The sequence below is a fragment of the Gopherus evgoodei genome, chromosome 4 (genome assembly GCF_007399415.2).
Source record: "Gopherus evgoodei ecotype Sinaloan lineage chromosome 4, rGopEvg1_v1.p, whole genome shotgun sequence".
Classification (NCBI taxonomy): domain Eukaryota; kingdom Metazoa; phylum Chordata; order Testudines; family Testudinidae; genus Gopherus; species Gopherus evgoodei.
This window is the reverse complement of record NC_044325.1, coordinates 117,468,156-117,493,357: the sequence shown is the minus strand read 5'-3', so window position 1 is coordinate 117,493,357 and position 25,202 is coordinate 117,468,156. Positions and strand designations below refer to the sequence as shown.

Sequence of the window (25,202 nt, the reverse complement as noted above, 5' to 3'; positions counted from 1 at the left end):
AGTAGAGGCATGTGCACATGCTGAACAAATATACAGTGTCTGCTCCTGCAGTCCTTCATGTAGACAAAACTTTCACTTACTTAGAATTGGCAGATATGCTCTGTGTGTGTGAGTACCCCACACACACTTTGTACTTTCAGCTTTTCATTCTCAGTCTAATTTTAGCCCTTGGATAAAGCTGGAAGTTGAAGTTGTCAGCACAGCTTTTTCTATTAGCACTTTCCAAAAATATTCCGTTGGCTGCATACGTTTGCTTATTATCTCCTTTTTCTCTTTTCTCTTTTTGCCTTACAGCTTCTGACATGAAGAAAGATATAGAGACCTTAATAGCAGAAGAGAGAGCAGAGATCATCGCCAAATATGAAAAGGTACCGACCTCATTTTTCCTCCATTAATCTGCTCACCAGGCATGGGACTCCTGGTAGCTAAGCTGTCTAGGGAAAGCAGGAACGCATCATACAGGGCATGAGATCTTCATTCAGACCTCATGCCAGTAACAAACTACACAAACACAATCTTTTTTTTCTACCTGCAGAACTTTTTAAGGATATAGGTGACGTGACAGTGTGTATTTAGTCGTCTGTGATGGGTTTTCGGCAGATAGGCTCAGGCAGGAAGGGGCCTACGTCAGGTATACAAATACAGGTTCTGCCTATTCTACCTGAACAAGTTCAAAAGAGTTGACCTATGACAATTACTCAGGCTATGGAACCAAAGTGGAGAGCTTTCATCACCAGCCCATTTTTCCTTTCACTCTGGGCTCCCAGTTTTTTTTCTCCTTCAGATCTTTTCATTTGGCGCACACCACAAATCCTGTGACCAAGAAAGTGACTCTTGTGTCTCCTTTTGCTTTGCAGGGAAGGCAGGAAGGAGCTCATATTGACCCATGGGAAGATGCTGACTTCACCCTGTATAAAGTCACAGACAGATTTGGATTTCTGCAGTAAGTTACTCGTTTCTCCTCCCAGACACCCTTCAATGAAATAGGCGTGGTGCAGTCATACACTGTGCAGGAGGATGTCCTGTAACAGCTCCAGCAACCTCAGTGCAGGCTGCTGTATGAATTTATTTGGTCAAACCCAAATGTCTAGAAAAGAATGGCAGTGTATCTTCTTCTGTATCCAAGCCTGTGGAAACTTTCTGATGTTAAAATGTCTTATTTAGACATTTTTGATCAATAGTAAACTTTTCAACATTCCCCGCTTCAAACATTTTGGCTTACTGAACCAAGTTGAAACATTCAGGTTATTTCAACGTAGTACTGCATCGTTCTAAGGTAGTGCAGTGCATCATGGGAGCTGTAGCTCAGGAGCTTCATGTCCCAGTTCTCTGTGGGCTGGGATCCCCAGTTGCACTGAATCTCCCAGGATGTGGTCATGGGACGCCCATGGGGCACTGCAGTAGCTCCACCAGAGGAGAAAGCAGTGGGTCATGAGACATAATCCAACTATGGAGCCCCCTCGTAGAAGAGAATTGGAGCATGAGGCACCTGAACTACAACTTCCATGAGGTACCATGACAGCTTAGGCAGATGTAGTGCAATGTCAAACTGACTTAAAATGAAAAGTTTCAATTTGGTTTGACAACGAAAAGCTTTGACTTGTCGACCTGACCTGAAACTAAATACTTTGTTTCTATTTTCCCAACAGAAAATCAAAATTTTTACAAAATCAAATGTTTCTTGGGAAAACTGTATTTTTCTGTTGAAAAACCATTGACCGAAAATTGCTGGTCAGCTCTATTAACCAGTCTCTTTGAAACAGCTCTAAGGTTTGTGTGATTGATTGTCCTCTGATAGACCATCTCTATAAGACAACTAATTTTTCCTTGGTCTCTCAGATGCGGTCAATTTAAGACTGCTTGTTTGCATTGTATGGTATATTGTGATCCATGCCCCTGTTGCTTGTTGATTCAGCCCAATCCTTAATCTTTCAGTGAGCATGAACTGCCAACCCGCAGTGCAGTGGAAGAGAAGGTAAGAGCTGTCAGCTTTACTACCTATGTGGATCACACCTTGCAAAACATGCTGCTAAATGGGAAGGTGCTTAGGTCTGCTTTTTTAAACAGCAAATACAGACTTTGCAGCATGGCCAACTAATCAGATTTTCTCCAAAAAATATAAAAACCAGCATCTCCTAAGCTGATGCTCTGAAGTTAATGGAGTGACACCTTTGCTCAAAGTTACAGGAAGTCAATGCTCAGTGAGGAGTAGTTTCATAATGGTGTGTGGTACAGGTGTGAGCTCGGTAGGAGAGCCTAGACCACACCTGGGAAGGCAGTAGAACTCTCAATACTGCAGCTGAGCTTGGAGTAGGGAGAGGGGAAGCTGCGGAATTACTTTAGTCTTGTGCAGCAGTTCTGACATAAAGAGGAGTGGAAGGTAGGACAATGCCATGAAGTTACAGGATAGATCCTCACAAGAAGCAGTGTGTGAGAGCATAAAACAGAAGTGATCCATTCACAACAAGTCTGATCAGACCTTCCAGTAAATGGTTCCACTTTTTTTTCTTTCAAATCTTGTTTCCTTTCCCTTTCAGTTTCATTATTAGTAGAGCTTCTTATTTCATTGTTCCAGACTTTGGATAGTTTTTGTCTTGTTGTAGTGAAATCATAAAACTTTATTTAAGACTTATAGCCAGGAAAGAAGTTGATAATCAGCCCCTGCTGGGAGAGTGATCTCATCTCTTGTGCCTCTTGCTCTCTGTAAGCATGGTAGCAGAGATCAACAGGCTGCAGCTTAAACTCAGATGGGCATTCAGATGTGTTAGTGACTCTGAAAATCTCAGCTTAAATGCTTGATCCTCACTGGATGAAAAATGGAAAAATCTTTGGGTATCCTGCTCCCCATTCATGTCTCTTTAAAGTGTTTCTGTTGCTCCTGTGAGTGCTAAACCACCTTACCTAATTGTTAGTTGCATATCTGCAGGCATGGCTGGCTACTCTGTGTAGAGGCAATGAGTGCTGCACTGGGGGAGGTCAGGATCATCTTCCACAAGGAAATGTTGGGAACTCACATTTAGAAACATTAATGAAGCTTAGGAGGGCTTGACTGAGATGCAGTATTTTTAAACATCTGATTCAGCTGAGACTAGATGTTGGATCCCATTCTATCACTTTAGGAGGGGCTAGATTGCTTCAGCTCACTGCAGGAGATCTATGCAGTTAGAGGATATTTCTCTACAAGTTCAAAAGCCCCAAATAAAAGAAAATAGATTAATACACTTTTTATTTTGAGATCACAAAGCTTAAAGGTTCTAAGTAGCGTCCTCTTATCAACTATACTGCCACTGGAAATAAACTAAATTCACCTCAAAACAAAAATCCCTATAACATGCTTGGATTGCGAATGATTAAAAAAAAAAAAGGAGGGGGCAGGGTGACTGAGCTCAGCTGGTAAAGTTGCAGCCGTTTGACCTCAAGGGAGCTGATTTGACTCTGGATTGTGGTAACATGAATGTCTAGTTTTGAGATCAGGACTCTGACTGGGCTTAATTCCCTTCTCGTCCCTCTGGCTAAGAGAGGTGAAAATGTTACTATCAGATAGACACAACACAGGGTAATTTGTGACTGGATGAACTCCTAAGTATCTGTTACCTAACAAGGAAGTTCTCCTGTGAAAAAATTGCCTATGTATCATGCTGATTTTTTATCATTACTGTATGTAGAAATTGTCTATCTCTGTAAGTACTTTCCCCTCAGTCGCAGATACAAAAGGGTAGGGTGGGGGTGAATGTGAAATGTCATTATCATCCTCATTCAGTTTAACCTTATGAGTTTTATGCTTTCACAGGGAACATTTCTGTAATATTTGTTTTGAACTGATTCTTTTAGCAAAAGCTGCAGGAGATTGAACGAGTGGACAAATGGCTAAAGATGCTGAAGAAATGGGGCAAATACAGAAATAGTGACAAGGTGAGGGGATAAAAAAACAGACACTTGCAGTACTATAGGGGGAGAGATGGTGATATTGTTCCCTTTTTTCCCAAAGGTCTATAAAGAAACTGGAAACCCTTGAAAAATGCCTTATTTATTCTTCCTTTTTAAGTTTAATATTATGTTGGCTCAATAGAAGTGCTTACTGTTGTGACATACAGAGCCAAACTTTGAGGGCCTCCTAAACGCTTCCTGCAAATTTGGCACTTGTGCTCATTTGTCCAAGCCAAAAAAAAAAAGCCACGCTTGTGAGCCTGACTGGGCACTGCATGCACACACGCAGCTTCCTGTCCATGCACAACTTAGGAGGCCCCTAGAAAATGTGGGTAAGAGCCTAGATTTCTAGGCCAGTTTCCTTGACAGATAAATAGAGGGGATATTTTTATTTGCCTAGGATTTACCTGTTTACTATGTATCCTGATACTGATTTGATTGCCTGAACCCATTTGGCTGCTAACTGAGGCTATTGTGTGAACATCACCAATAAGCCAAAATACAGGACTTAAAATAAACTCTATGCAGAACAGCAATGAAAAACCTAGTTATTGTAAGAGGTCATGTAAAAGTCACAGCGCAAATCCAAACACATGTATTTAGCTTCTAGACTGTACATGAAATAGGAGGGAAGCATGAAACCAAAACTGCACTGGTGAGAGTATGCTGGGAGGATGTGGGCATACCTTGGGTAAAAATTCAAAACCTCAAGGTCCTTTGTGCTCTGTGGGGACCTTAAATATTCCATAACTTTTCTCATACAAGTAATAATTTCCCTAGATATCTTTGCAAAAATACCCTGTGTTGCTCCTTTTCGCTCCCCCTACTGTTGTACTGCTCTCTAAGGGCTTGGCTACACTGGAGAGTTGCAGCGCTGGTGGTGGGTTTACAGTGCTGCAACTTAGTAACTGTCCACACCTGCAAGGCACATCCAGCACTGCAACTCCCTGGCTGCAGCGCTGGCTGTACACCTGGTCTGCTGGGGGTGTAACGATTGCAGCGCTGGTGATGCAGCGCTGCTCATCAAGTGGGGCCACCAAAAGCGCTGTTATTGGCCTCCAGGGTATTAGGAGGTATCCCAGAATGCCTGCTCACAACAAACTAGAAGAATGGCTGAACTCCGAGCTTCCCTGAGCTGCTTATCTAAAAAACAAACACAGCTGCTGTTTGCTCCAGCGAGCGAGTGGAGGCAGGCAGGGGAATTGCTTTGGAAGGTTCACAGCCGTTTGCTTGAAGAGAGAAGTCACACGGGAGGGGGGAGTCCGTGTTGAGCAGCTTCTTATGTGGTCTGAAGGCTATTTAGGAGTGCATAATTTGCATTTAGTGAATAAGAGAGGGGTGGGGGAAGGGCTTGAAACTTTTAAATTGATTGCAGGTTGGTGATGTGTATGTTCCAGTCCTTAGAACTTGCAGCAGGGAGCTGAAAGATCTAAAAATCCACTCTCTCTCTCCCCCCCACGTTCCTCCTCACCTCCCTCTTTTGAAAAGCATGTTGCAGCCACTTGAATGCTGGGATAACTGCCCACAATGGACCACTCCCAACAGCGCTGCAAATGCTGCAAATGTGACCACACTGCAGCGCTGGTAGCTGTCAGTGTGGCCACACTGCAGCGCTTTCCCTACACAGCTGTACAAAGACAGCTATAATTCCCAGCGCTGTACAACTGTAAGTGTAGCCATGAGCTAACTCAAAAATGGTTGCATTTCACTGGTGATGTATGTATGTGGTGTGTAAAGCACTTCTGGATTCTTTCTGTCATTGCTATTATACCTCACACAAATATTTACTAAAATAAATGTATGTATTCTAACTGAATTTTCAGATGAAAAAAGGAAAAACCTGTCACCACATCACTGTCTCCGTCTGTGCGAATGGTGGTGGGTGTTCTCACTAGCAGCTGTCATTTTGCAGCTGTTTCCTAGCAGGAAGTCCAGACTGTTGACATGTCTGTTCTATTCTTCCTGCTTGTGTGTAATTCTAGTTGTTATCAACATAACATTACTTAACTCAGGGCAGAGTCTCTGATAGTTTGGAGACAAGATGGGAACCAGGACTCCTGGGTTCTATAGTTTAGCTATGCTTCTGAATTATTGAGAATTTGGATGAGTCATTTAACCCCTTTGTGCTTCAGTTTCCCAATATGTCAGTATTTGTACACCTGTAGATTTGGTCCTGCCTCAGCACAGAAGGTTGGACTAGATGACCTCTTGAGGTCCCTTCCCGCCCTACATTTCTATAATTCTGTGATCGCCTGGAAAGTTTCATTAATGTTTCTGAAGTGCTTTGAGATCTTCAGATGAAAAATGTTTAGAAATATACAAAGCAATAGCTTTGTCTATTTTTTTAAAAAATGTAAAATATAACAGCATTTACATTTTAATTCTCCAGCATTTCCCAGGCACTAGTAGAATGAGATGGCACAATGCCAGTGAAGAGGTGGGCAGGCATGTAGACCACAGATCTCAACTTTAATTAGCAGAGGTCAGGCAACACCCTTGCTTATGACCTAACAGGGAATGCCAAGATAAAGTATTTTTATAATTACTTTGTGAACATAGTTGATTCCCAGCACCAGTCTCATTTCGTACTTGTCTAGACTAGGTAGTATAAAAATGATATATTTTTCTACTTCTGCAGGGAAGATACAAAAAATTACACAACTATTCACTCTTGAGTGACCTCATTCAATAGAAACGTGCAGAATGTATATTTTTATAGTCTTCATAGAGACTCCTAGTAGGGACTTGAATCCAGTTAAACAACAAACGTTATTGTGACCATCTGTGCAGGATCTAAATAGATGGGGGACTGTGGGACAATGATGACCTTGACATTACCAAGGATCAGAACAGAGTCATGTGATCCCACATTCAACATGATTTTAAGAGGAGCTGTAGTTCTAGAGCACTCAGTAGTGAAGATGCATAAAAATTCTCAATTTTATTGAGGAAACAAAACAGATTTTTTCAAACTTTACATTACCAATCTGAGTATGAAAGCTGCAGGGACATACTTTGAGTTTTATAGCCCTTCTGTATTCATTTCAATGTTCTTTTAGTCATTCTCTATCACTTCGTAACCTCAGTAGGGAAAAATATGGGAGCCCTCCAGTGGCCATAATAATCCCTCTCATTTAAAAAATCAGTCCTAAGGGGTTGGTATCTTATTGGATAAAGTGTCTTCTATTCTAGACGGATTGAACCAGGTCCTTCAGAACTTAATTCTTCTTAATGCAAACCGTACTGATCTCAATGGAAGTGTTGCCTGTGTAAAGACTGCAATGTTTGGTTTAAAGCAGCGGTTTTCAACCAGATGTCCATGAGCTGATTGCAGGGGATCTAGCATTAGATTGACTGGGGCCTGGAGCAGAAACCCAAAGCCCCCAGCCCTGGCACCCTGTGGGACCCTGGAGGTTTTATAGCCTGTTGATGGGGCCTCAGAAAGGAAAGGTTGAGTAACCCTGGATAAGAGTTCACCTCTGTACTTGTAAATTGAAATTAATTAATCCATCAATTCATTAACCCATCAGTACAATTTTTTAAATGAACTCTGATCATGCATCTAAAATTGAAGGGGGAAAGAGCTGATGCAATATACTTCTGCCTACGTTTACAACAGTGACTAGTGATTTTTGATGCCCAATTTGAGACACCTTAATGGGGCCTGATTTTCAAATACTGAGCACCTTTGGATAATCTGGGCTCTTTCTGCAGTTAAAGGTGGACACCCACAATTATAAGTATGATAATATAGGCCTTTACATGTAAATAAAAATCCAAATGAGAGAAAATGCTATATTTTAAAATAACAATCTGTTTAGAAAAAGGTTAGCAACTTAAGTGGTCAAGTTAAAGGAAACGTGGGGCATAATACAAGGGGGTCACTTGGTTACTTTAAATTAAACAACAGTAACGAGGCCACATAAAAACTTAAATAGGAAATGTTTCAACAAGGCAAAATGATAATAAAGCAGGAAACTTAACAGGGTTCCTGATTAGTCTCTTAATGCAGATGTTTCTGTGACCTCAATTTAATGACTCCTGATGTCAACAATTTACAATAACTTCTTGGGTTAACAGCAGGTCTGTATGATTAGAGTAAATTTGGGTCCAAACTGGCCCTCTCCTAATAAGAGATTGAGCTCTCATTCCTTTATTTCAGTGGCTGAAAAGCATAGAGCTCTGGAAATAGAATGAATGGGATTATTATTTATAGTGAACCACAAAGGTTCATGATTCTTCCAGACAGATAAGACATAATCACAGTGCCAAAGAGCTGACGTTTTGCTCCCGGTGACTTGAGAAGGAGCAACATTAGTGCTAAACAGTGAGGGGATGGGGAAAGGATAAGCCAGATGACGTACAGAAACATAAAGAATATTTGACTTCACTCCCATTCCACCCTAGCAATTCCAATAGAAGCTTCCATTGGCATAGATTTGGAAAGATCCCTTGTGCTATACATGGGAAAACCTGTGCATCCGGTATTGCCAGTTCATATGCATGTTGGAACAGTGACACTGTCATGCAGTATGATATTAAACATAAAATTGCAGGGAATACAATCCAAAGCCCAGCTCTGCTTTCTGAAGCAGTGTGGGTCTTTGAACAGGATATTCCCTCATCCACGGTAATTTCCGTTCACTGATAGTACAACATTTGCATTGCTTTTTAGATTAAGTTGCTGAGATTGCCTGGCCCAGAGGGCTGAATGGTCTCATGCATTTATATTGTGAGTTTAGAAGTTGCACAAATTCCCTCTGCTGGGCTCGGTGGATGCCAGTGGATATCTGAGAGCAGTTCAGATGCTGGCCTTAGAGAACCATGAAACTGAATAATACTATTCCAGTATGGGAATGTGATGCCTTGGAATGAAATCAACTCTAAAGTTTTTCTAAATAAATAAAATACAAAAGTAAAATCCACTTGCGTAAGTTGATTGTAAAAAGCAGTCAAGAATTTTTGCTCCAGCTCCAATGCAGTTATAATACTGTATGCGCTTTTTTAGTGCTCTCTTGTTCTCATCACTTCACTGACACCCTGCAGCCTGTTGTCTTGAGTGATCTCTGTAGTATAGCGAATGGAACAGTTTGTTAGGGAAACTGCCAATGGAAAGGCCAACCTTCTCTTTTGAATAAGATTAGTATTGCTAAACTAAATCAGTCATGCTGGCAGACTGCTTTTATAATAACTAATAGAAAACCTTGTAACATAAGCCATTTGATTTTAAGCAGCTTCTCTATCCTCCACAAGTAACTTCACCTCCATATCTCTCCTGTATACATTATTTTTCTACTTTTCTTTATATTCATCACCTTTCTATGAAAGCTCTCATCCCTTGCCTAATATACCTTGGAATTTATTTTTAACAGAGCAAAGCTCACCTTTGTGTTGGCATCCAACTAAGCTGCTTGAGACTTGTAAACTTGTTAACATGTTGTAAATATCCTGGTTGTGAGATTTCATTGTCAGCATATGTGGCCAGCTCTTGAAAGACCCCCTACCCACCTGCTTCCATTTGCTGTTGCCCTTTCTGGTCCTGAGGTGTGTCTTCTGGCTTTTCACACACAATCCTACTGATCCCACTGCATGGAACAGTTTGTGGCTGGCAGGAGGAAGTGGGCTCTCTTGCTATCACAATCAAGGATAATAAATTAGTTGTTTACCTAGCTCAATGCCAGGCTGCTTTTAACTTCCTACAGCAAAATAAAATTTCCCTGAACTATTTCTAGGGCTGGACAGGGTTGTAGAGGGTAATTCAAGTTCCCTTGGGAATAAACTGAGTGCTGGAGATATCCATCAGTCTGCTAATTGTATAATTAATTCCTGCTCACTTCAATCCTAACCAAGCAGTCTAAGGGTATGTCTGCACTGGCATATAAAACCCATGGCACAGAGTCTCAGCCCGGTCAGCTGACTCAGGCAATGGGGCTAAAAATTGCAATTGTAGATGTTCAAGCTTGGGCTGCAACCTGGGCTCTGAGACCCTGTCTACACTGCAGTTTTTAACCCTGAGCTCTGTGAACCTGGGGCAGCTAAAAACTCCTTTGCCCTGGGAACAGAACCTGAAGCTGGGCAGCCTAATGCCACCAAGCAAACAATGGAGTCCTCCACAGGTCTGAACAATCTTGATATTGAAATCTGCCAAGAACCAAAAAGTTCCATTTGAATTATGGAATATGGTTATTTATTTGGATGTGGACTCCAGGTGCATCCTATCAACTAACTAAAAATTATAGTACCAAAATCACATCACTGAACCTGAGGCCCCAGGAACATTTCGGTCACTCTACTCCACACCACTCCAGAAAAACAAAAACCCACCACTAGTCAGCACGTATCCTAAAGCATCTCCTACCCTTCATGTTCCTCCTCTCTTCTCTCCCATGATGCCTGGCTCAAACAGATGAGCTCTGTGGTGCATCTGGAAGGTCAGTAAATTTAGGCTATTTCAGACAGAGGAGAGTGAATTCCAGAGATATGAAGCTTTGACAGAGAAAACACCCTGCTAGCAGCTCCCTCTCTTGTATAGCAAGGTGGCTCCAGCACAAGTGCCAGTGCTGATCTCAGAATGACACAGAAAAAGGTGCAGGCTTTTACAGGTAGGAAGGTCTCAGGCTGTTGCAAGTTCTGTATGTCAAACCAACACCTTAAATTCCACTTTGGAAGCCATTAGACAGTCAACATGCAGTTCACTGAGTACTGCTCTCATATTCTACCAACAAGATTCTCAGTTTAACAAGCCAGTTGTTGAAATCAGCACCGGCGTCAGCTTCGGAATATATTTTAAGGTGTTGCCCCATGTAGGGTGTACCGCAGTTCATTCTAGAGGTGACAAAGGCATGGATCACTGTAGGGTAAATACCTGTCTGTGTGAAAAAGATGGATCTACAATGCAGTGTTTTTGACAGTGCCATCCATTCTTTAGGTGTATCCCAAAACACTTGATGCCTAGATACTATGACACCTTGAAAATACTAAGGGACATGTCATTTCATGAGGAGAGATGCATAATCTAGTGCTTTCTTAGTCAGTTGAGATGTGTAAGTACTTTAATAAATATGGATTGGATGTATTTACCCATTAATTTAATCCCTCTGCTGGATAGTCTGTTGGGCTTTCTAGCTGCCTGTGTGCAAATAAGACTCCCTTCAGTGTGCGGTGATTTTTTTTGTATCATCTTTGCCATAGCTAACAGACAGCTGCTACTATCCACAGGGTCCTCAGTCCAGAGAGCGGGGAAGACTGTCTTTCTGAAACAGACAAAACTCAGTCAAGAATCTGTCTACTCCGCAGCCTAAAGAAGGGAGGGGGACAGAAGCAATAACCTGTAGAAAAGAAGTAATTTGAGTGAAAATGCTGGAAGGAAATGGGGGGAGGAAATTAATGTGCATTGCAAGGCAAGAGAATTGCCCCGGCCTAAACTGGAAACAGGCAAATCTTCATTACTAAAACCAATCTATCGCTAGACTCTGATGGGGCCCTTTCAAGCTAATATTGGATCAAAGCAAAGAAGCCTTTTTAAAGTACAGCACAGGTTAGTATCATTCAACTAACAGTAGATTCCTCTGAAACACCAGAAGTTCTCAGTAAAAGGTTTCCTATTACCAAGTTTCCCCTCATGCCAGCATGCTTTACTGAAGCTTCTAAACATCTTGATGTCTTGAGCACTACTCTTTCAAACCACCACCATCAGGGAACTTACAACATTCTCACTTTTGTATGAGTTTCTTCAGTATTGTGGTGATGTGAAATATCATGTAGCAGCACTAGCTAGTACTGAATAACGGCCTCTCAAGAACCCTATCTGACTTAGCAGAGAGGACAGCTTGCGAAAGGTTTTATTTGATATCTGAGAGTTCCAGTGGTGTCAAGACAGGGCCAGGAAACAGAGTCTTTGCTTACCTTCCCTAATTTAATGCTGATCTGTTAGAAATTGAAGGCAAAGTATTCAAATGTATTTAATCAATTCTTCATGGACAAGAAGTATGGTATCCTCCTAAACTAAAAGCAAAACAGGACCGCAAGCCACATTCAGGTTAAAGGCTCAGTGCAGAACCTTGGGGTTCCATATTGTCTCTACTACACGAGACCTAGTTTCAGGCTTACTCTAAGCACAGATTTTGTACCTGTAACTGTTACAGGTAAGGGTATGTGTGACAGGTTGCCCCCTTCAAGGTGCCACCTGATGTGTTGAGGTACCCCTGAGCCTGCCTGTTCTGCCAGCCTGGGCCCCCTTTAGCCTGTCTTGCTGAACCAGGCTCTTAAGCCTCCTCTAGCACACACACAAGCAGGGTCACACCCAGCTGCAGAAAGACACAGACACTGAGCTCAGCTCTAGGAAGACTCAGCTTATGGGACTTGCCCCAGCATGCAGGTGCCCATCTCCCTTGGAGTGCAGACCCAAAGATTTTGCGCTGTTATAGAAAAATCTGCACAGCGCAAGCTCAAAAAAATTCACCCTCTTCCTCAATGTGAAGAGAGAGATGCACACCACCTTGCCCCACCAGTTAGAAATTGCACAAACTGGGTTTAATAATAAACTGAACAAATTTATTAACTATAAAAGGCAGATTTTAAGTGGTTAAAGGGACAGCAAACAGAACAAAGCCGATTACTAAGCAAATCAAACAAAACACGTAAACTAAGCATGATTCACTAAAGAAATTGGCTGCAAATAGTAATTTCTCACCATAAAAGTTGTTTCAGCCAGATACAGAGAGTCTTAAAAGCCAGCTGCATTGGCCTGCAGCTTGAAACTTCAGGTATTACTACTCACAGGCTAGACAGCCTTCCAGCCTGGGCTCAGCTCTTCTCCCCCCCCCCCCCCCAGTTTAGTCCTTCTTTTCAGGTGTTTCCTAGTGTCTCTTTGGGCTGGGAGGCAGAGAAGAACCCTGATGATGTCACTCACTGCCTTGTATAGCTTTTATATCTGACAGAAACTCTTTGTCTTCTACTGGAAAAACACTGGCATTCCAAGTGGGGGTGTCCTGTACCAGGTGTCTCAGTCATATGTCTTGGCAGGGTTGTAGCAGCCATTACTCCCAGGCTGTCTCGAGTGTCCACAGGAAGACTAAAGTCTTTCACAGTTCATTGTCTTTGCTGATGGGCCATCAGCCCTGTCTGGCTTTTTCATTGTTGTACCTGAAGGGCTAGTTGTGGCTGTCACCCAAAGTAGCACATTTGAAAAACCGATACATGGTCAGTATTCCTAGCTTCAGATTACAGAAATGATGCAGGCATACAAATTGGATAATCACATTCAGAAAATCCTAACCTTTCCAATGATACCTTACATGAGCCATCTTGCATAAAATATATCTGTTATCTCATATCCATAGCATAAGCATATTTCCATAAAGAATATGGAGTGTAACATCCCAGTATGATTTATTTTACTAAAATAATTGCACAGGTATAACCACTGGTGTGCACGCTGTTAGACTGGTAGAAAGGTGACTTATACTAATATAGCTTATTTCCCTCGCCATATAAGAATAACTATACTATTTATTATTTATTTAGCATGTGCATAGTTGTCTAGCCAAGCAATGGCATCTTCAGTGATGTGATGCAGTTCTTCCAGGCCACCACTGAACCTAGTCAGTCGGCATTCATCGACAATGTGTGTCATTGTGTGTGTTGCACTGCAGCTGCACAAAGGGCTGTCACGAAGGTCCCAGCGATACTGCTTGGCTGCGCAGAGACCTTGCCCTGTCTGGAATCTGTTCAACAGGGACTGTTGACGGCGGAGCAGCTCAAAACCAGGCATGCAGATTGTGGGGTTGCTGACAGGGGACTGGTTAGGGATTATAAATATCCATTCTCTTGCCAGAGTTTTTCTGCCCTAACACTAGGGGGCTTCTAGTATACCAGTAAAGTTAAAGCAGTACAACTTTCTAGATTAGGCAAGGCTGAGCCCAAAGCCTGCGTGTGCTATAGAGTTAGTGGAATAATTAGTTTCTGGCCATTAAAATAAATGGAGTTAAGCCAGGAATAAATTTTGATCCACTGTGATTTGGCCCTGGGGGAGCAGGGAAGGGGGAACACCCTATGTGGTTGTTCCATAACTACCTCCAGCTGCTGTGGGTGTGGCACAGATTATGTGGGAGAGAACTCCCCTGGAAGCATTCTCAGCCAGCAGATGGTCTGTTTTTAGGCAGAACCTGTGTCAGCATTACAGAAAAGAAAAGCCTCGCCTCCCTTTTTCTCTGGCCCTGGTGATGGGTCTGTGCACTGACTGCTGCTTAATAAAACGAAGGCCGACAAAGCTGCTCAGGATGAACCAGCCAATATGATCAAATGCTCTTTAGTGTCTGACCAAGACCCACCCCCAAGAGTGAATAATCTGTCAATCCTGGTGGCAGCAGAGGGAGGGAAGGGCTGGCAGAGAGTCTGTTGTTGCAGGATTATTGTGCCGACAGTTGGTGAAATCAGGCCCCCTCATTCCTGCAGCTACACCAGCAGCAACTTGAATAAAAAAACAATTGTGAACCCCCAGGCTGTCCATATCAGTGTGCGCACCTAGGCTGATACCAGTGTTTCAGGGCTAGTCTACACTGGCAACGCTGAAGTGCTGCCATGGCAGCGCTTTAACATGGCTTGTGTAGTCATGGCAGAGCGCTGGGAAAGAGCTCTTCCAGCTCTCTAAACAGACCACCTCCATGAGGGGCGTAGCTACCAGCGCAGGGGCACCATCTACACTGGCGCTTTATAGCGCTGAAACTTGCAGCACTTGGGGACGGGGTGGGGGGTGATGTTCATACCCTTGAGCGAGAAAATTGCAGTGATGTTAAGTGCCAGTATAGACAAGCCCTTAGTTCTGCAACCTGAGTCCTTTTTTGCTCTGGATGCTGTGTTACCACTTGTCTGTTCGTCATTTAGAACTTGATCCTGAAACAATGCACACACGTGAGCAGAGCCATTTTAGTCCTCTATCTCAGGTACTTATGTGAGCCTCATTGTGATAGTATTGGAGTGTTTCTCAGTACCTAACATCCTCACAAGACTCCTGTCAGGAGGACGTGGGGTAGAGAACATTATCTCCCCATTTTACAGATGTGAGACATCCTGATACTGAGTTACAGGAAGTCCAGGGAACTGAATCTCAGCCTCCTAAGTTCCCGGCTAGCACCATAACCACTTGATTAGATTACTCACATGCATAAATCTAAGCATATGCATTGGTATTGGCAGGAGTGGGGACTTGGATTGTAAGCTCCTTGGGGTAGGGGCATGTTTTCTGTGTAGCACTTAGCCTGTTTGTGGGTGCTATAAAATGTAGAGAAGAGTGGGGTTGCTGTGGAAGCCGTGCTGGCTCTTCCTATTATGCTCAGATCTCCCTTATAAAACAGTAAAAGAGTTTTGTGTGATGTACAGGTTTTCTTACACCGTTTTGACCTCTGCTATTGTGTAGTAACATCTATCTCACGTCCCTCTGCCCTGCAGGCCTGTTGCATCACTTGCCAAGAAGCAATCCGTAGCAGGCACTGCCTCTCCAGCAGGGGGTCTCCTTCACAAATATAGCAAACCTAGCAAAGTCCTTAAATAAGATTTGCAGAAGAAAAACATTGCGCCATGTTTTTTCTTCGTTGTGCTATAAAATGGAGGCCTGAAAGCTATTTCATTTTTTCCCCTTTGATTTTGAAATAGCAGGACTGTTAAGTTTCATCATACCTGATTTTGCTGGAGGGCTTTTTTTCCGGGACTGGAGAACTGGCTTGGAACCTTTCTCAGCTCTTAATTGATGAGTCATCATCTCCCTAGTTCTCCAGCTGTCCACAGTGTTCTCCAGCAATACAGAGAAATGAAGACTTGTGTGTGAGAGAGAGAACAACAGAGACCCCTTCTTTATTTTATTTTTTTGTGGGTGGAGGGGGAACCTTTCTGCCCTCCTCTGTGACTCCTTCTTTACTACATTTCTCTCTCTGCAGCAAATGAAGAGAAATTGATAATGTTCCACGTGGGGCTTTCTCTGTGGGGCTCATTGGGTAGCTAACTTGCATTGTGCTCTGAAAGCCTATCCTAGAGCCAGTGCCACTCATTCCAACTAACCCTGGACACTTTCGAGGAGTGGCAGTTGGACTGGATCTGAGTCTGTAGTCTCTGGGATTGTAACTATTCAGGTTCCAACTCTTAAACTGCCTCTGTTGCTTGCTCCTTGCAAGTGGTTAGGCTGGGTTTACACTACAGCCTGATGGCAGTAGAACTATGTTGCTCAGGGGTGTGGAATATTCATGCCCCTGAGTGATGCAGTTACAGTGACCCACAGGGCTGCCCAGAAGATTCAGGGGGCCTGGGGCAAAGCAATTTCCGGGGCCCCTTCCATAAAAAAAGTTGCAATACTATAGAATACTATATTCTTGTGGGAGCCCCTGCGGGGCCTGGGGCAAATTGCCTCACTTGCTGCCTGCCCCTCCCCCCCACCCCAGGCAGCTCTGATGACCCAACTCCTGGTGTAGATAGTTTTATGTTAACGGGAGGGCTTCTCCCGTCCACGTGGCTACTACCTCTCAGGGAGCTGGAGAATCTATGCCGATGGAAGAAGGTCTCCCATCAGGGGAAGCAGCGTCTTTGCTAAGACCTACAGCAGCACATCTACACCCATGCAGCTTGGCACCGCTGCAGTGCTGTAAGTGTAGACGGGCCCTTAGCCTGCTTGCTGTCAGACCAACTCAGAAACAACCTGTATCATTCAACATATGCTGCACATGAAAGTTCAGGTTTTAGATGACTGTCAGATGATCAGACAACCAGTTTTGTGGTGCGAAGGGGAATTGAATAAGTTTTCTTTCCTGGGGTTCGTATCAGGAAGCTTTTTTCATCCCTTATCCCAAAGGTCTTCGGAGCTCAGCTCCTGCTGTCACAGCTGAGGTTAGTAAATAATCACAAAGGAGTGGGAGCATAAATGGGTCATTAATTGTACCGAGAAGAGGAGCTGTCCTGGCACTGGCTCGTGCATTAAAGGTGGTTGCTACCTTATGATGAATGAAGGAGTTTTAAAAAGAAAAATATATATATATATTTGTAGCTGTTAGAAATCTACATCTTGTTCACCCTGTCTTTGCCTGGCAAATTAATGGGTTTATGATGGATAGCGACAGAATGAAAGTTGGTTGAGCAGGCAAGGGATTTTTAGTTTGTTTTTGTTGACACCTGTTTAACAAAAATGCTTTACAGCTGGAAGAAAAGCCTTTTGGTTAGAGATTCAGCACCCAACCCTTTTATAAAAGCTGATGGCACTCTTCCATCATAATGCTGAGTGCTTTTCAAGGGAGACAGTAAGCAAAACGAGGGGCAGACGGGTGGGGAACTTAGGCTTGATTTGATAATTCTGTGATGGGGAAAAAAAAACTTGTGATGAGCAGTTGCAGAGCTTTATCCATCATGAAGCCTAGAAAGGAAGGATGATCCTGTAGTTACAATGCTGGACTGAACTTCAGGAAACTTGGGTTCAGTTCCTGGCTTTGCTACACTCTTCCTGTGTGACCTTGAGCATGTCACTTACGGTTTGTCTACATGATAGGGTAATGCGCCCTATAGTACTCTAAAGCGCACTAATATATTGTGCATTAATTAGTATGTGTAGATGCTGCTGGTATGCACTAAAGGTTCCTAAGTGTGCATTAATGTCATATTGTGCACTAGGGAACCTTCTGTGCACACCATCTGGGTCTACTTGGACCAATTAAAGCATAACATGTTACTGTGGTTAGACGTGTCACTTCCTCTAGGATGCATTGCTGCTCCATGTAGACAAACCCTTAATCTCGCCATACTTCAATTTCCAGCTCTGGATGACATTTCTTTCTCCTGCTCTTTGTCTTGTATCTTGTTAGCTCTTCAGGGGAGGGATTGTCTGTCTGGATAGTACCTATGGCAGTGGGGCCCGATTTTAGTTGGGACCATTTAGGTGTTAGTATCCTAGAGATACTAAAAAGAAGGTATGAGCCCTTTTATTCTTTACTCTTTAGGTCTCCTTTAACTAGGGTGACCAGGTAGCAAGTTTGAAAAATCGGGATGGGGGTGAGGGGTAATAAGTGCCTATATGAAAAAAATCTCCGACTATCAGGACTGTCGCTATAAAATCAGGACATCTGGTCACTCTACCTGTAACATTAGGTATGGGAGGCAGCTGCTCCTTTGCTTTCCTATTGTTGCCCAAGGGCTTGGACTTCTAACCTTTGCAAAGATATATACAGCAAAATAGCAGATGTTTAAACAAAAAAATCCTTTCCCCTCTGAAACAGGAAGCAGCTAGAAGTGGTTAAGAGTAACCGACTGCACCCATTATTCCTAGTCATCTCATCCCCTGGTTTAGATGGTCATTGTGTCCTACAATGTCTTCATTTTCTTTTGGGGTTTATCATGAAGGGAAATTGCTCTTTTTTCCCCAGGGTTTCAAGATTTTACCATTTTGATTTTTGTGGGTGGTGGGAGGAAAGGAGCCATCAGGTAAATAACTCAGAGGCAGTTTGTTAAATACAATCTTAGCTTGGTTTGTTATGCCCTTGCTACCTGCTACACTCCCAATGGGGTGTTGAAAGCTGTTTAGTGAATACTGGTGAATTCATTAAAGTTCAGCAATAACATTTGCTGAACATTCAAATTCAAAGCCAAATGTTTCCTCCCTGCAGAGCTGAGCTGCTTATTATACCTCAGGAAAATGTCATTGCTAGTCTCGATCTCTCTAATCCTTCGGAAATAAATTGATCAGGAGGGAATTTGAGCTGATTCAGTATCAGGTTTCTGGCTCTCATCTCCTCCTTTGTGCCAAAGTCATCCAGACTCCTGTCTGGAGCAAGGTTTTCATTGGTTCCTCATCAACATCTCTATGGCTTAAGATTTATCTTCCTCTTCCTGTCTCTCACACTCAGTAGATTATAAGCTTTGTAATGATACCTTACAAGAGACCTTTTGCATGAAGCATATTCTAGTTACATTATATTCACACTCATTAGCATATTTTCATAAAATCATAGAGTCCAGCATCCCACTTGCAAATGCTTATTGCCAGGTATGGTGCTTACTTTACTGCGAGTGGATCCATTGAAACCAAAGGGACTATTTGCAGTGGTAAGCTTTCTGCCCAGTAGTAGTAAGCATTTGTAGGATCAGGCTCAAAAGTGGGACAGGCCTTTTGGAAGTGCTTACTGTAGATAAGGATATTGAATCGTCATGTTACTTGCACCCGTGATCGTATTCTGTCATGGTCTGAATGTTAAAAATCATGGGCTCATCTAACTTCCACATGAAACTAATTGAAAGGAACACTGTTCTAATCATGTCTCAACTAAATGGGGCAATATCCAGGTGCAGCAGAATGGCAGTGTAATCTCAACATTTATTAGCAGCCCACGTGCTGGTGTGATTGTCCTTGTGCTCCCGTCTGTCTGTCTGAATCCACTCATTGTCTTTTGTCTTTATATACAGACTGATCTCTTTGGGGCAGAAACTGTCTTTTTTTCTGTATATACAGCACCTTCTACAATGTGGTCCTGGTCCATGACTAAGGCTCCTGTGTACGACAGTCATGTAAAGAAATAAGGCAGCATGGAAAAGTTAGTTCATTGCCTCCTAGCCCAGAAGGACCCCAACAGTTGCACCATTCTCTTACAATGCAACCTATAGAGTCATTTGAGTGTTTTGATGCGTGTAAACTACAAGATAATATATAATATGTACCACATTGATATTAGCTTTGTTAGCCTATGTACAAATGCATGAACTTGATTCCGGTCAATATACAAAGCAGGGAAATTATTCTATAAAACTGATCGTAAGATAAGTTGGGATAGGAAGCTGAAAATTGAAACCTTTGTACCCAGTGTAGGAAACTGGATGAAGCTGTGTTCAGGAGCACGTCAGTAACTTGATGATGTATACAGTAGAGCAGGCTTTTTTCTGGAGCCACTTAGACTCTATATGCTCAGGCCACCATTGCAATATAGCAGCCATCATGCACCAATACTACATAACAGTGAAGAAAACACCCTATGAAAACAGCCAGTGAAATTTAAATAGGCAGAATCTAAATGGCAGGGTTAGCATTTGGGCAGCACCCAGGCCAATTTAAAGCACCACGAGGTCCTTAATAACCAAGGCTACAATTTTGGCACAGATGTCAGCATTCATGGTAATCATGAATTTGAATGAAGTCCATGACGAGCTCACTCTGCAGTGACGGCTCCTGTCCTGCGGGGCTGGGCTCAGCTCCCTGTTCTGGGTGTTGTGACCTCACGGAAGATTGGGCATGCCAAACCTGAATGGTGTCGTGACCACATGTGCTAGGTCACAACACTTGGAGCAGGGAGGCAGGCCCAGCCCTGTGGAACAGGAGCTGACGCTGGAGTAAGTGTGGGGTGAGCTCGCTGTCTAAACCCGACCCTCTTTTCCATGCCTTGTCATTTCTCCTCACACCTCTACTGTGAAAATTTACTAAAAGTTTCTATGCCAAAATCATTGCCTCATTAATCACAGGTGGTGGGATTATTATTTTTTTTTAATGTTGCAGCTGAAAGACAATTCAGGGTTGTGGGGAAGATGGGGTGAACTCACAAGAAGAAAACTGTTATGCTGTCTGGACTGGCTCATGAGCGTCAATGCCTGCTTCAGGGCAGACTGTCAAAAACAGGGCAAATACCCCCAAAGTGGTGGTATGTTCTTTAATTAGATTTCCCCAAAGCAGTAACAAATGTGAACGCCTTTCTACATTCTGCATTTCTACAACAGTCGCACCGTGGTGACATTGTCCCATTAGACACTCCAGTATTTCTTGCCATGCAGGGAGACTGGACTAAATGATAAGTGGTCACTTGCTCCAAAAATCACACAATGTTCAGGTTGCTTTCAGTCCAAAGACACCAGTCAGTTACCCCAGATCAATTGATACTCTGAATATTACACCAAAGACGATGCCCATGGCCAATCCTGTAATAAACTATTTAAAGATTTATTAACTAAGAAAAATTAATGAGTGTTGTTTACAGGTTAAAGCAAGCAGACAAATACTCACAAATGACTTACCATCTAAATCCTAGGAGTGACAGTTGTAATGATCTGTCAATTCAAAGTGTGTTTCAGGGTGGACCCAGGAGGTAACCCCTGGTGATCTCTGACTTCAGTTTGGTTTCTCTGGTTCTGTGAGAGTTCAAACAGCAAAGAGATGAAAAATTTTCACATACACCATTTTAATTTCCATCTTCCAGCATTCAGAGTGATGAGATGAAGCCTTCTGCATGTACTGCTCCATGGGTGCAATAGAGCGATTAACCAATCCTTTGTTTTATGTTTCTTGACGGCCCACTTAAATTTTGATAGTCTTCCTGGATGAATGGTGGGGACGATTCCCATGCATGGGTCACAAGTTCAGAGCAAACGTTATCAAAGTTACAAAGCAAAACTTACGTATTTCCTTATAGCATGGAATGTAGATGTTACAAGTGGGATTAATGTATGCAGCAACTGAGAAGCATTTCATAGTCTAAACACTAAATACGTTCTTATGAGACTAAAAGCTGGAGACCAGTCCAGTTCACCTGTATATTCACTAATATACAGGTGAACTGGACTGGTCTCCAGCTATGAGTTTGTCAGTTCTTAGCTAATGCCAGTAGCCTAGGCAAGAGCTGGCATCTGGCCTGCTAGTGTCACAAAAACATCTTGAAATTTTTTTACAACATTCATGTTTGTTAGAAGGGATGAAACTTTTTAAAAAATTTTTGCCATTGATGATTAAAGAGCTTTTCATCAAGAAATAATCTGACCTGACAAGGGTTAAAATGGAAGAGACTAGACACAAAGTGCTATTAAATGCATAAACACATTGCAAAAAAACAACCAAGCATGCACTTTTGTCTCTCTAATATTAGGAGTATCATATGGACTATTTTACTTCCTTCCCAGTAGTAGTAATCAGTATCTTAGCCCAGATCGTTCTCTCCCATGTTTAAAGCCACAGTAAGGTGACCATATTTCCCAAAGGGAAAACACGTGGGGCTAGCTCAAGACACCTCCTCCCCCTCCCCTCTCCCCCATGCACGGGACTGTCCTGAGGCGCTTGCCTGAGCCCCCTTCCTTCCCCTGCTTGAGGCTAGGGCTGGGGTCACTGCTAACCCCAGTCCTGCCTGCCCCCCACCCGATCCCTGCTTCCCCCCAACATCTTCCTCTGCACCCCAGTTTTTTGACAAAAGTGGGCATTTGTCCTGTTTGCTCTTACCAAGTGATGAAGTTGTCAAGAGCAAATGGGACAAATGCCCCTGTTGCCAAAAAGTCGGGATGGCCAGGACAGGGGTTAAAAAACAGACTGTCCCAGCCAGAATGGAGTGTACAGTCACCCTAAGCCACAGGAACAGATGATTTGTATCTGTGGAGATTCCCTGACATCCCAGGATTGTCCCATTAGGGGGTGTGGTGTTGCCTCCCTTTCTCCCAAGGAAAAATCTTCCCCCAAACCTGGATGGTGATGTGACACAGAGGCCCATTGATGCCAGCTGGCAAAGGGTTCATTACTCTGTCAGCAATGCCTAACAGGCCTGACAAACTTACTACATCCAACATATTGCTATCATAGTACTTACCTATAAAGCATGTTGTGTGTGAGATCTTAAATGAAAGCCAGGAGCACGCTGATTTTCATCATCGTGTGATGTGTGTACGGATCATATTTCAGAAGTTGGATGTGCTAAATATATGTTTTAAAACCTCTGTCCAAGACAGAACTGACAAACGGGTTTTGGGTCAGACAGAGGCCTGTATAGTCACCTGTCTGCCTAGGTTTGTATGTAGATTAAGCATTGTAAGCCAAAAAAATGGAAGCGCTATTTACATGAGTCAACGGGCAGGATGGGGAGTCAACAGGAAGAGAACAACAGTGGTGGGAAAAGAGCTTTTGTCTAGAGGTGCGCTGTCATCCAGGGACACAAAGGACCGCCCTTTTTTCATCCGTGAACAGTAGATCCCATGTAGGTTGGTGATGCTGGAAGATTGCTTTAGTTGGGAAACTGATTAAGACAAGGATTTTAGCCTGTTAAAGTTAAGTTTAGACTCTAAGAGGTGTGCTATACTTTTTATTTTATACGTAACTGTTTCTGTTTCCATTGTCCTTATTCAGTATCTCTTGAATCTTAATTTTTGATCATACATTTATAGTGAAATGGTTATAAGTATATCTCCGTGTTGTGATGTTATAAAGGACCTGTTCCTGAGTTGTGCCAGTCAAGCTGTGTGTATGCTGTTCCCTTGGGAAGAGTGAATTTGGTGATTACTATGAGGGTACGTCTACACAACAATTAAACACTCGTGGTTGGCATGGGTCAGCTGACAGGCTTGTGGTGCATGGGCTGCAAGGCACAAAATTTCTGTGTAGACATTTGGGCTCTGGCTGGAGCCTGAGCTCTGGGATCTTGTGAGGGGAGGAGGTTCCCAGAGCCGGAGTTCCAGCCTGAGCTCAAATGTCTACACAGCAGTTTTTAGTCCCACAAACTGAGTCAGCTGACATGAGTGAACAGTTTTTATTCCAGTGTAGATCTACCCTGAGAATCCAGCAGCAGGGAGTGCTCTGAGGACTCGAGGCTTGGTGTGTGCCTATCGCTAGCCTGCACAAGAGCGGGCGACGTCTGTGTAGACCTAGGAGGCTGGGATCATGTGGTTTCAGCCACGGCAGGCAGAGAGCAGACTGCTTCATGCTAGGGGCAAGTGTGGTGAGGTGCTTCACAACCCTGGGAATCCCTGAGGAGTATCTCTCATGCTCTGGGCCATTTGTGCCGAGCCCCTCAACCTACCTCCTCCCTGACAGCATAGCTCCAGTGCAGATACACTCTGAGAAGCTCCCCAGCAGGAGCCCAGTGTTCATGGTGCCCAGTCTGCCTTGTGCAGACAGCTCCCTGTGGAGTTGACAGGAGGGATGGGGTACTGCTGCTAAGTCAAGTCCCAAGCTCTCTTCCATGCAGAACGGGGAAGATGCATGTTTCGATGTTGGGGTTTGGCCCCTTCCATATGTACCATGATGCCTCTGGAACGACAGTATCTCTGTCTGCAGAGGAGAGTCCCAGTGAAGATCCTCACACTCTTACAGCATGTGAAGTGCTCCTGCCCTGTCTTGGATTGAATTGACCTCATAGAGGGAATTAACAATGGTTGAGAATATAAGGGGTAGGGGGGGTCATCTAATTACCAAATCATTCACTGTCATGTCTATGGTCTCCTTGAAATGCTCTATTTAGGGGCCTTCTGTGCTTGAAATACATCTGTCTTGGTGGCTTGTAGCATTAACATTGTCCTGTTTTCCGTTTAATCTGCAGATGTTCCGCAGGGTTTACAAAGGGATACCCCTGCAGGTGCGAGGCCAAGTCTGGTCACTCCTGCTGGACATTGAGAAGATAAAGACTGAGAATGAAGGGAAGTATGAGGTATGATGCCTTCACAGCAGCAATCACAAGGGGATGTGTGTGTGGATAAACCCATGGCCGGTCTGCTGGGATTCCAGTACATCATGATAAGTTAGACCTGCACTCTTGAAGCTTGAGCCATCAGAAGGTGGGCGATGATGGATGGATGTGTGATCTCTTGATGGATGGGTTTTGGAGATGGAGACAGAATACTATAGAATGTAGAATATCAGGATTGGAAGGGACCTCAGGAGGTCATCTAATCCAACCCCCTGCTCAAAGCAGGACCAGTCCCCAGACAGATTTTTGCCCCAGATCCCTAAATGACCCCCTCAAGGATTGAACTCATGACCCTGGGTTTAGCAGGCCAATGCTCAAACCACTGAGCTATCCCTCTCCCCATCTGTGACCCTTTCCAAGTAGGCCGTGGTGTAGTGAATACCATGCAGTGGATGGTTTCCACCTAATGAAATAGGTGAAGGAGTGAAGGAGCTTCTTTCACTGTGTTCTGTCTCTCTTTATCACCACTGATCTGGGAGACAGTCAGGTTTCTGTCCCATAAGCCTTTTTTCCTTTACATTCACAGCTGCTACAAGTAAGAGTACAGACCGAAAATAAAGAGGATTGACTCTTTTTATCCATTTATCCTCCACTGCACTATGTCAATGGGACCCTAGATCCAGAAGCTTTCTGGCATATTGGTTGCTTCAAACCATACTACTGAGACTCTGCCAACAGAAGTTTTAGATGTTGCTGTAACGGATTGAAACTGGTCACTAAAGATAGTGGTCAACATTTTCAAAAGTGACCAAAAGTTTTTGGGTGTGTTGGGTTTTTTAGGGGGGATATGGGGTGTCAAACTTGAAACAGCTTAGAGAGTAGGTGCCC

General features: G+C 43.4%; 1 protein-coding gene across 1 annotated transcript in view; it reads left to right on the top strand.

Annotated features, from left to right (window-relative positions):
• Positions 1-25,202, top strand: part of LOC115650561 (USP6 N-terminal-like protein) — a 206,900-nt gene that overhangs the window by 136,894 nt on the left and 44,804 nt on the right. Inside the window, 5 exon segments of the mRNA XM_030560713.1 lie at positions 295-368; positions 858-943; positions 1,936-1,975; positions 3,832-3,912; positions 24,228-24,335. Of these exon segments, the coding sequence (XP_030416573.1) occupies positions 303-368; positions 858-943; positions 1,936-1,975; positions 3,832-3,912; positions 24,228-24,335 (381 nt within the window). The 5' untranslated portion in view covers positions 295-302.